This window comes from Lampetra planeri, chromosome 25, assembly GCF_965212315.1.
Source record: "Lampetra planeri chromosome 25, kcLamPlan1.2.h2, whole genome shotgun sequence".
Lineage (NCBI taxonomy): Eukaryota > Metazoa > Chordata > Hyperoartia > Petromyzontiformes > Petromyzontidae > Lampetra > Lampetra planeri.
Window position 1 is genome coordinate 2057453 of NC_136131.1, and position 12401 is coordinate 2069853.

Genomic DNA, 12401 nt, shown 5'->3' on the forward strand with positions numbered 1-12401 from the left:
CTCCACCATCCGACACAGCCAATTAGTAAGGGATTTGTCACGTATACAAAACACCAATTAGTTACTACTTCAGCCCACTGGTGTGTTGGGAGAGTAAATCCACAACATTTACAATTTGAGTACGACGTTTTCGCTGGTAATTACATCCAGCATCATCGGAAAATATCAGGACAACGGTCATCACTGAACCCAATCAGGTGCAGAGATCAAAGGCAGAGGAGGGGAGGGGGTTATTATAACTATAAAATAGATGTGTAATCAGTTAATTAGTATGTGTGTCCTCTATATGGAATTGTAATTGTAAGAGGTATTTCTTAATAATACGCTTCCATGCCGGGCTAAGCCTCTAGCTGTCAGAGCAGTTAAAATTATTTGTATTTTTCTCAATTTCAATGGATTCTCGAACTAGTCTTGGCCAGTAATAATTAGTTTTACACAACACTTCAACGTTATCAAAATCAATTGAGTGTCCTTGTTATCAAGCATGTTCTGCAACTGCCGACAGTTGTGTTTGAGAGTTTTTAATATTTATTTAGTGTTCTTTTAGTCTTACGCTAATGTTACCTTCAATCAGTCCAATATAGCATCTGCCACATAAGCAATTATTCCGATACACACGTAGGCTTTCGCGACCAATGTTATTAATAATAAAGGTTTTTGGGTTAGATCACGTACGTAGAAATGTGATTGGGTTCAGTGATGACGTCGTCCTGCTCTGTTTAAGACCGGAAGAAGGTGGATTGCTTCACTATTCTGGCAAATTGCCCGATGATGTTCGATGTAATTACCAGCGAAACGTCATTCTCAAATTGTAAATGTTGTGGATTTACTCTCCAACATACTGGTGGGCTGAAATAGCAACTAATTGGCGTTTTGTTTATGTGACTAATTGGCTGTGTCGGGCGGTGGAGGGTTACAACACTGCATATGATATTAAACTGTAAATAAATTATAGTCTTTGGGTCTTTCAGTAAAGCCACGTAGATAGATCAAATAATAAAAAGTGATGAAGATGAAAATAATAACAATATCACGACGTTTCGATCGAAACACAAGCAATAGTCATCTCGGGTGAGAAATATCGCGGGAGAGCTGCTGATAAAAGATGGTGGGAGCGCTGCTTAGGTAAGGAGTTATAAAGGTTTGGGATGGGTGCAGCCCAAGGGTCAGTGGGAGGGGCTACAGATGAAATTTGCATGTAATTGTAAAATCGGGTAATTCTTGACAAACGAAGCTGTGGGGGTGGCCATTGTATTGTGAGAGATTAGCATGTCAATGTAAGAAATTTGCTTGTCAATGTAAGCTCAGAGAGAGCTCGGCAAGAGCATCGCCACATGGAGGTGGAAAAGGATGTGTTTGCATATGCAAGACACTCCCTACCAATCCCTGGCCAGTCTTCCAATGGGCTGATGGCACCATGACCACTCTCCGACGCTTGCTTGATGTATCCTGGTCGAGGGACAGCGCACCGTGTGGCTCCATGACCGTAGGGTCCGCGTTGACGAGTTCCTGCAGTTGGGACAATAGGCAATCAGGATGCGGCCAACATCAGTGTGTGTGGCCCCCGGTACCACCAGTGGTCCACGACGGTCCACCAGGTAGTCCGCAGAGCTGTGATGCAAACGCAGGTTGAACTGGAAAAAATTACAACGTTCAAACCTTTTTTTTTGAACTTTAAATAACACTAAAACATTCATTTTTGGTAAACTACCCTGATAAAACTACACTATCCCCAAGATCTAAATGCCCCCAATGAAAATAAAAAAAACGTTTAAGCTGCATTTAAATAAATAAAAAATTTATGTTCTGGTCATAGTCATCATTCTGTATGACTGACATTAAGGGAGAAGTCGAATGCGTGAGAGGTTGGTGGGACAAAAAAGTTTGAGAAACATTACAGAGATATATATTTACCAGCTGGAGAGGCGGAGGGGTGCAAGGGTCGCTGTGGAGGGAGCCATCATCGCTGGAATCGATGACAGACGAGTCTGCCAAGCACTTGGAGGACTCGGACTGTGACGGGTAGCCACTGCTGCTGTTGCCACTCCCGGTGCCAGCTAGGTGGATGGTTATGTTGCTGTTGCTCATGGTCAAGCTGGTGGCCATGGATTCATCCACAAGTGTGACGGGAGCATCCCGGTCCATTGCTGTCTGGGCGGTTGTTCCTGTGACAGAACGACCCCACCGCCTCGTCACTCACGTGCTCTTGCGGTGCCCGAGAAGGTGGCATCACAGAAGAACTTTTTAAAACCGCTTCAATTAGAGCCTTGCTGTCCGCACTAGGGGCACTGCTTCAAAACGCCTAACCTTTAAGGGTGCCACGTTGGCGAAATGTTAACTATCCTGTCTGGTATATAGGTGGTCGTGGGTTAAATCTCGACCCTGACCCCTGTGGTATATATGTAGTTTGCATGTCTCTCCCCGTGGTCACATCGATTTTTCTCCGAGTCCTTCAGTTTTCCCCTCCAGATTTACAATCAACATCACACGTTTAGCATCACCTGAGACCGGGCAACTCTATGACCGCGCGCCGTACCCCGCCACCCCTGTCCGTCGCAACCATACCAAGTTCAATCCCCTCACCTGGTCTGCTGACCTTGTGGGGCGAGATCCTATTGCCCCTCCATCTGTTGACAAAGGGCCATTTGGACACCTTGTGATCTCCTGCTCCCGCGCTCCACTCCTTCTTCTTTTCCTCCTCCTCCTCCTTCAGCTCCTTGGCGGCGGTGACCATGGCTGCTTTCCCGCCACAGCTCCTGGATGATCTGGTGCACCCTCACCTGAGTCTTATAGAGTTTAAACTGGGCCTTTAGGAGGGCCTTTTCAGCCGCCGATCTATACGGCCCCTTGCGACAAAAGCCGCCCCAGCAGGACGGGCTGGTCTCCTCCTCCTCAACCGGCAGGTTGTCGCCAGGTGAGAGGTCGCAGCGTGTCGCGGTGGGCATGTCGCCAATATCCGGTTGTCTGCAAACGTAGACGGAATGCATTTGGGGTCACAGTTGCTCGCAGGCTGTCGTGCCGACAGTCACGAGGAACTTTGCAATCACACTCGAATCATGTGAAATCAGAATCTTTATTTATAATGGAGGAATCCGATGAGCTATGAAGCTCTTTTCACAGATGATAAATTGGAGGTGGGTCAGAACGTTGCAACAACAATACAAAAGCACGATAGGAATGCAGAGTGTAGAAAAAGGTAAACAAATCACTTAAAAAATATACGAATAAAACAAAACTACAGTAAACCCTTCCACATCGCGGGGGTTAGGGGCACAGGCCCCCCGCTATCTGGAAAAACCGTGTGAAATGTTTAGGTACTTTGGGTCCCCTTGGCGAGCGAAGCGAGCACCTCTAGCCGAGCCGCCCCTCTCCCCGGTAAAAAATTGTAATTTATTCTTTTTTGGGGTGTTTTTAATGCTATTTGGGATGGGTATTTGGTCATATATGAAGGTCAGTGTTAAGTAAAAATATGAGAAAAAATAAAAAAAATATGAAATAAATATAACAATAGTAGTCTAACAAAACACAGTAAAATCACTATTTAGTCAACTATACAAATATATGGTACAGTACTTGGCCATACAGTACAGTGTACTGTATTAAGATCATTTTTGTTAAGTTTATCTCTACATTTCCAGCCTTTACGTGTCGTCTGCTGGCTTTCGCGTTCATTTTACCAAATTTTGCGTATATTTATGGTATTAAAAAATAAAATATATTAATATAATACAGTACTGTACATATATTTAATGCATTTATGAATTCCTAAACTTTTTGTGTGTCGTCTACTGGCCTTCGCGTGTCGTCTGCGGCTTTCGCAAAACTCCCAAAAAATGCATAAAAATTCCCATTTAATTTCTTATGCCGACCCCCGCGATATATCGAAACCGCGATGAGGAAAGTCACGATGCAGAAGGGTGGACTGTAGTTTCATCCTACCAGGTAAAGCCCACTGAGCTATTCACTTCTGTTTCAGAAGCAACCCGGCCACAAATTAACCTCATGGCGGGACCGCGAGGGGGTCCCAAAAGGCCTCGGCTCTGACAGAAACATTATATTATAATGTAACACGAAAACTTTTCTCTTCTTCACCATTGGGTTTGAAGGATGGTGGCAAGTGTTGTCTTGTTAATCTTTGCCTTTAAAACTGAAAACTACTTAGCTGAAGTACCTCTATTTAAATGCACTATCGAAAAAATAATTTACACCCCTCTGTCAATCATCGTATTTCTCAGTGTTAATTTGTGAACACACTTTGTAAACAGTACATACAATAGTTCGCGTTTTTAACGCGCTGTTCATATTGTAACAAGCGTTTATATAAATGTTACTCTACAGAGTAGTGGGTCGCCACTCTTCTTATCTACATTGATACGAGCGGTATGTGGGGATTATGGCTTAAAATTATCGGGGGGGGGTGCTGTGAGCCCCTCCCCCGCCGATTTTTTTGTTTAATTTGTTATTTTTTTTGGGGTGTTTTTCATGTCATTTAAGATGGGTATTTGGTCATATATGAAGGTCAGAGTTAAGTAAAAATATGAGAGAAATATAAAAAAAGAAAATATGAAAGAAATATGAAAAGAATAATAGTATAACACAGTAAAACTTACCTTTTAGTCATTTATACAAATATATGGTACAGTACTTGGCCATACAGTACAGTGTACTGTGTTAAGGTCATTGCTAAGTTATCTCTACATTTACAGCCTTTGCGTGTCGTCTGCTGGCTTTCGCGTTCTTTTCGCGAATTAAAAGCTAAAAGACATTAATATTATACAGTACTGTACATATATTTAATGCATTTATGAGTTTCTAAACCTTTTCAGTGTCGTCTGCGGCTTTCGCAACACTGCCAAAACTCCCTAAAACTTCCCATTTAATGTCTTTTGCCGACCCCGCGATTTATCGAAACCGCGATGGGGAAAGTGGCGGTGCAGAAGGGTCGACTGTCTCATCAAACAGGAGGAATTTACGGTGCAACGCATCTCATCTGTTAAACATCTGCAGGCAATAGGATTGTCATCGATTGATCCTGCCTGCAGACATTGGTAGGTCACAGATAATGATGAAGATAAGAGAGCAGCAGATGAGGACAGAGCAGCAGAAGAGCAGAGCGCTGTGGATGATGACGGTGGTGGTGGGGGATTAAACGACTGGAAGCCTCCTCGCCTGTGTCCGTGTGTTGGTGAGGAGTGTCCACTACCAATAGAACAGCAACTCGTGTCTCCCTTCTGCGTCTCCATGTGTCTGCCTTCTGTGTCTCTGTTGTGTGCCCGTGTGTCTACGTTGTGTCTGTGTGTCCCCCGTGTCTCCCTTGTGGTGTCCAAGTGTCTCCCCCCCCTCACGGTGGTGTGTATCAATGTTTGTCCCTCTGAAGGCAACGCCCGGCCTGACATAGACACGGCCACAACAGAGTACCCGGGTGTCCTGTGCAGGGCTGTCTCACTCACCCACTGCTGAACACATCTCACAGCCGTCTTTGTCTCTCCCCAGTGCCGTCTCACGCTCACTCACCTCGGTGATGTTTCTTCCATCCTTGGACCGTCGTCGGCGAGGTTCTTCACTCAAGCAGGGAGAGCGAGTCGAGTGGGAAGGCCTCAGGGAGTCTCGGAATCTCGGAGAGTCGCGGAGTCGTCGGCTTCAGCTTCTTCGCGGGAGACTTGAATCTTCAGAGTGGGCGTCAGTTGGTCGTGACGTCACTCGACGGTGGGCGGGGCTTGTGTCTGTAAGGGGGAGGGGCTGCGGAGGGGGGGGGGGCTCGTGGGGGATGGAGCGGAGGGGCGGGTGGCTTTATAAGCTCGTTGGTTGAGGCTTTCAGTGCAGAAGTTTGCGGTTTGAACCCGTCAGGTCGCCCTGGTTAATATTACGGGTGTATTCAAACTAAGCTATTTTTTATTTTGCCAGGTAAGGCCCACTGAGCTACATAGCTCTTTTTACAAGCGATCTGGCTATCACAAATGATAGCTCAACGAAGTGGCTTATCGAGTGGAAATGTATAGCAGACAAATACTCGAAGCGCATGTTTATTCTAAATGTGAAAGGAACAGAAACCCAGAAAAAAACTCCAGGTGATCACAGGAAGATAACATGAAAATCGAAATATGCAGCAGGCGTTAGATTCGGGATCAAACCCACGACCTCCTGCATACCAGGCGAGGGAGATAACATCTCACCACGACGTCGCCCAGAAAACGAGCTGACCACGACCGCCACGCTGCCTGACCATCGTTGATCGTCCGTGGGAGCGATCGGCATCATCATTTGCACGGCAATTTATTTTAATTTGTTATTTTTTTTACAGTGGTGCTGGCGCGCGTGGACATAGTCTCGCTCATGACGTCACTGTAAGGTTATTTATTTTAGCCGGCCGGTGGTGACTACGAACGCCGGCAATCCAGCACCATGAAGGCTAGGGTTGGTGCATCGCACAAATGTTGTGAAATTCCCAACCCCTTGGCGTCAATGAGGCACCATACCCTGACTTGTCAGGAGATGGCAGTACAGCAAACATGTACGCCCACGTGTTCCATCTATACGGAATCAAGTTTTGCCTCGCCATGCACATGCCGTGGTTTTCTCTGGGCGCTATGATTTCATCCCAGACGTGAACGCTCATTATGTGGCCGAGAACACCTTCATATATAGAGGACAGCAGAGCTGGTGGCTGCTGTCTGCGGCTCCTCTTTCTCTCTCGTCGACGCGAGCAGGCGAATACCGTGCAACGGCGTCCACGCAACTTGTTTTTTGTTGTTGTTAAATCGCGTGAATATAAATGGGTCCTTAATCATGGCTATCGCCTGATGAAGCTGGTTGTAATTACCGGAGACACATTGGAATCGCATTCTAAATATTGTAGGTTTGCTCTCCAACACATCGGTGTTCCTAACTAATAGCTAATTGGCAGGTTTTCTTGGCCATTGTTGCAGAGATACGAAAGCTACCCAGAAGAGCACTTTTGAATAAAGTGTTGCCGTCACATGACCCACTCACGTTTAGGCTTTCCAACTCTTGACTGAAGATATTGCGGGAGATTTTTGAAATTCATCAATTTCCTTAAAGTATCGCCTTAAATCGTCACCCGGAGATTGAAACGAATTTCGGTGGAGACTCCCGGACATTAATGGAGAGTTGGTAACCCGATTTGCGTTCTCTTTTTGTGAAGCTGTCCAGTCATCACAACCTGCTGTGTGGTACGGAATTGGACAAGAACACAACACAGAATAACATCTATCGTCCCCGAATGCTTTTGTTTAGCTGGCCTGCTCTCTCGTTACGATCATGACGGGAAAGAGGACGGGCTGGCGACACAAGCAGGCATAATGTAAGTCGTGTCTTCCTGCTGTTTGAGCAGAAGCAGCAGCACACCTTTGCGAATTGTTATTTCTTTGGGATGTGTCTATACAAAGGCAGAAACCTAAGTGAATAGTTCATTAGCCCTGGTGTCATCAGAGTTGGTTCATGAACTCGCCAAAAGCAAGGGTCTATATTTTCCCATTTTCCAGCTGGGCTGGTTCAATCCTCTGATGGCCTCTTCATAACCTTGGATATCTCGTCTCGGATCATTCTGTTGTCGTTCAAGCGCAGCGGGGACGAATGCGCAGAATAAACACAACTTTGAAACTTTGATTTGCGCATCGGGTAGAGCTCGTCGAGAGGAATAGATTGCCATATCGTTCGCCTTCAAAAGACATTAAATGATGTCGCAACGCAGTTTATGCGAGAGCCGGGGGCTTATGGGACCCGCCATTAGGTTCATTTGAGGTTAATGATTATATTTATTGAAAACGTTTTCCTAGCGAAGGCAGGCTTTATGAACTAGTGATATAAAACCCTTTGCCAAGCTAAATATCACCATTGGAACCTCATTTGCCAGTAAAAAATATGATAATTGGTCTTTTACCCTTCTATCTGGCAACGAAACTGACACCTTTTTTTACAAGGAGTCATGTTTGCATAGACCACAATACCTGCAGCCATAATGCAAACAAAAAACATAACTCTGATAATATATGCACTGTCCTTGAAGTTGATTGGTCCACACGCGAGACAGCTTTCCTTAGAGCCTAGTCTCACATGGGTTGGACCAGATGACGCCAAATGGCGCCTTTTGGCGTCATCTGGTTTTTTGTTTGCATTATGGCTGCAGGTATTGTGGTCTATGCAAACATGACTCCTTGTAAAAAAGGTGTCAGTTTCGTTGCCAGATAGAAGGGTAAAAAACCAATTATCAAGCTAAATATCAATCCGGGCTCTGTTTGTTCTTTCCTCAGCCACGCGGGGGCAACACGAGTCTTGCCGCCTGTGACGGCATCCCAGCGCCTTATGGGAGACGCGTGCCAACTCCACCAATGACGATCACGCTGCCCTCAATTATGGTCGTTCGTAGTTCTAAGGGACCGTCCATAAATGACGTCACGCGATTTTAGACGCTTTTTGACCCCCCCCCCCCCTCGTCACAAGGCGTCACAAAAAGTCAGACCCCCCCCTCAAATATGATGTCACAAAGCTCTACCCCCCCCTCCCAAAACCATATGTCCATTTTGAAAATAAAAGATGCTTCAAATCGCTTTTAACCATTGTCATTGTAGTGCGTATTTAATGTGGCGCTGCACTCTGACGTTGTAGGAGAAAACATTTCTAAAAAGTCTATTTAATTAAGTAGAACGTGTTGTCTATATTTATTTAAAGTTGCGCATTTTGAGGTGACGTCACATATCTCAACCTCACCCCCTCGGCACAAATCGTCACAAATGTCTGACCCCCCACCCCCCAGGGGCGTGACGTAATTTATGGACGGCCCCTAATAGGGGCACGTGTTCTCATCGTTTAACACAGTTTGACGCAGTCCACATTGTCGTAAATTAGAATAATAATCTCAGTTCAAATCACCTGCTCTGATATACAGGAGGTGGCAAAATGTTGGTCAAGCTACTGCTGTCAAAAATCTTGATCAAATACCTGTGGTGTACCTGTTTACAATGCTGGGTGGTCATTGGTTCAACTGCCGCTCGGGGAGATCGAACCCGAAGACCTCTGCATTACACATCCAGTGAGCAAACCTTGACACCACGGCAGATCCACGTACACGTGGACATATCAGTGTGAAAACGCGGTCATCTCATTTGCGTACAATAATTACAGCACGGGTTATGGTGTCGGCTGCGAGTGACGATGTAGATTTAATACTGGTAGGAACCTCCTGGTTACACCAGCCCACAGGGGATTATCGTGTCCGTCCGTCGTGCAGGGAGGGGCTGGGTGGGGAGGGAGCGACTGGGTGGGGAGGGGCTGGGTGGGGAGGGTGGGGCTGGGTGAGGAGGGGAGGGTGGGGATGGGCTGGGTGGGGAGGGTGGGGAGGGGCTGGGTGGGGAGGGTGGGGAGGGGCTGGGTGGGGAGGGTGGGGCTGGATGGGGGGTGGGAGGGTGGAGCTGGGTGGGGAGGGGCTGGTCACCCCGTGGTGCCCTTATAAAACTCAACGTTTAACCTACTCACGCCGGCTTGTGCCCGCCCTCACAGTCGGGCATATTTGCGGAATACACCACGCCGCCATTGACCCTGGCCATTGACCGAGCAACCCAACGTTCCTACCAGCTCCCTCCGCAGGAATGTGTGTTATTTCGTCCCCGTGCAAACTCCTCCACTCCCTCCATCAAGCTCCCGCTTGATAGCAATGTTGGGGCCGCTTGGCACGCGCCTCCCATGAGTTCATTGTCTGTTGATGTTGTTGCTGCTGTGCTCTGGCATCACGGACTTCCCTTGTAAATTAGCCGGGAAACGAGATAAACGGGACCAATCAAAAAACATCATCACTCAATCGCACAGTGAGAGCGAGCAGGTGTGAGTGGTGACGTCACTTGCCGCGCTTCATAAAAGCCGCAACGGGTGGCAGCAGTCGTCGTCAAAGCTGCAGACGTCTGTTGCAGGTACCGCCACCGCCGCGGTGTTGGGCAAGATGCCTTGTGTAGTGGGGATCTCAGCAACGCGCGGGTTTTACCTGGGTTCGGTGAGAGCTGTGCGCAGCGCTGGTTGAGGTTTAGACCAGAAATTGTTTTTTGAACAAAGCTGGGGCGCTACGTGATCAGTCGTTGTGGTTCCTCACATTATGGTGCGTAGAGAGGTGCCGTGTGCATTGTCTTCACGTGATTGAAGGCTGTATCGTTGTTTGTCGTGTCTTCGCAGATTCCACTTGCGTACTTACTCGATCGTGCATCGCTTGTGAAGATGAGCGACCTCCATGCAGCCACCCTGAAGCTCCTGTCCACCTTCAATGAACTCGCCCGCGACAGTGCTGTGAAAGATTGTCTGAAGAAGGAAACGTTCAGGAGCTTCCTGAAGGGAGATAAGGGCAAGAATCTGATCCAGGTGAGATGTGGTTTTGCTATACGTATGGACCAGTCCCATTTTGTTCGTCCCATTTTTGAGCCTCCGGTTGTATCCTTTGAGCTTGTACCCATCTATTCTGTAATAAAGGCCACTGGTTTGGATCGCGTAAATATTATTGCCTGTTAAACCCAACAGCCAATTGGTAGGGTTTGTCACGTAAATTGTCCTGATTAGTTGCTACTTTAGCATACCGGTGTGAGAGAATTCGCAACTTGTACTATTGAGTACGCCGTTTAGCTGTGTTCACAATCCGCTTCATGAGGCGATAGCCAGAATTGTGCAGTGGTGTTTCGGTCTTGGAGATGGTGTCTGACTGTGGGCCTAATCGGGGGTGAATTAACGTGTAGGAAGTTAATGTAGTGTCTAAGATTGACTGGATCCTTCATTTTGAGAATACAGGGCGTATTTGCTTATTCACAGTAATCAACGTGGTAGAATGGCCGCCATTACACCGCGTATCACTTGATATAGATTTTGCCCGTGTTCAAAAGTCCAGGTCTAGGCTTTTCTAACTCTGCTGCTTTGATTCCATTCAGAATCCCGTGGATGGGTTCGTGGTGAGCCGCATCCTGAGGGACCTTGGTGATGACAAGGATGGGGAAGTCGACTTCCTCGAGTTCGTGATCACGATCGCGGCCTTGAAATTCTGCTGCCACCCGAACTTCCGAGCGCACCACGAGCGGAATGGCAGGACCCATGCGCTGCGCGCATTCCAAGTGTAACGCGCCTGTTGCATGATACGCATACTATGAAATAAACGGTGTAATCACATCAACGTGGCGTGCTTGTGACCTTGATACTCTAGGAAAAGAATCGAATGCAGTGGCTATCCATGCAATGTCCAAGATGGGCAGCTACCAGGATGAGTAGCGATATGGAACGTGCCAGGAATCCGTTTCCTGCTTGCAGTTGTGGTTTCATAATTGGAAGAATCGATATAGTTGACAACTTTGCAACGTAGGATGGGCTGCACTATTCATTTTCATACCGCTGTTTATACTTCGTGTATTTGCGTGGGATGAAACTTTTGATTAGCAAGTGATCTGGATTTCTTGCACATGCTTTCCCAGCCACAACCCAGCCTTTTGATCTGTAACGTATATCGACGGTAATGCTGTAAGTGATAAATGAACAATATCAACACCATGTATGTATTACCAACCTAGTTATCAATATTTCCCCCCCCCCCCCCCCCCACATGACCGTACTCAAAGCCACATTCCCACAACTGCACCATAACCGCAACATGTTGGGCACAACCACCACGAAGGTGTGGACCGTTCCAAATGCCTGAAATGTGGGGAAGGAGGGGTTGCATTAGATTGGTTGCACTTTTTTCGCGGTTGTGGCACATTCGAAGTTAATGTTTTTGCATCTTAGACGTTTCAGTTTACCCCGAAAATCCTGTTTGGTGTTAAGCATGTTTCCCTCAAACATAAGTATGAAGTCCGGAAAATGACGGACACATGCGAATTGTTTACAGATGACCTCCAAAACATGTTGGTGCATGGCCTTCACTTTATTGTTGGAATGTGGCCAGAAAAAGGATGTTGGCTTCATTCACACCGAATTACTTTCATCCCGCACGATTGAATACTTCACCTTAACTTAAATATTTTAATTGTTGAGTGATAGTTTCATGTGGTCTAACGCCAAAACACGTTCCTTTGGAGTGGGCAGGTAGGCACTTGGTTGGACAGCGAATTCGTGCACGACAGACAGACAAATAATCCCTGGTGGCCAGTGTGGAAGCTGTTGTTCCTACCTGTACAAGTATAGTGTGTCGTGTATAGTGTAGTGTGTAGGTTAAACGTTGAGTTTTATAAGGACACCACGGGGTGACTAGCCCCACCCCACTCAGCCCCACCCTCCCCACCCATGCCCCTCCACCCCTCCCCACCCAACTCCACCCTCTACTCCAGGGGTCCTCAAACTTTTTAAACAGGGGGCCAGCTCACTGTTCCTCAGACCGTTGGGGGGCCGGACTATAGTTAAAAAAAACTATGAACAAATTCCTA

The 12401-nt window shown here is 46.9% G+C and overlaps 1 protein-coding gene across 1 annotated transcript; it reads left to right on the top strand.

Moving 5' to 3' along the window:
* Positions 1–9807: 9807 nt before the first annotated feature.
* On the top strand, positions 9808–11158 carry LOC144727229 (protein S100-A1-like). Its single transcript, XM_078605901.1, has 3 exons — positions 9808–9923; positions 10180–10362; positions 10920–11158. The coding sequence occupies exons 2-3, from the start codon at positions 10222–10224 to the stop codon at positions 11103–11105; spliced, it is 327 nt and encodes a 108-aa protein (XP_078462027.1). The 5' UTR covers positions 9808–9923; positions 10180–10221; the 3' UTR covers positions 11106–11158.
* The last annotated feature ends 1243 nt before the right edge of the window (positions 11159–12401 follow it).

Bases quoted from the DNA above. Each gene is read 5' to 3' on its own strand.
- LOC144727229 (XM_078605901.1), top strand. From the start codon at position 10,222: ATGAGCGACCTCCATGCAGCCACCCTGAAGCTCCTGTCCACCTTCAAT. The intron at 10,363-10,919 runs GTGAGATGTGGT...GATTCCATTCAG, and splicing joins AGGGCAAGAATCTGATCCAG to AATCCCGTGGATGGGTTCGT.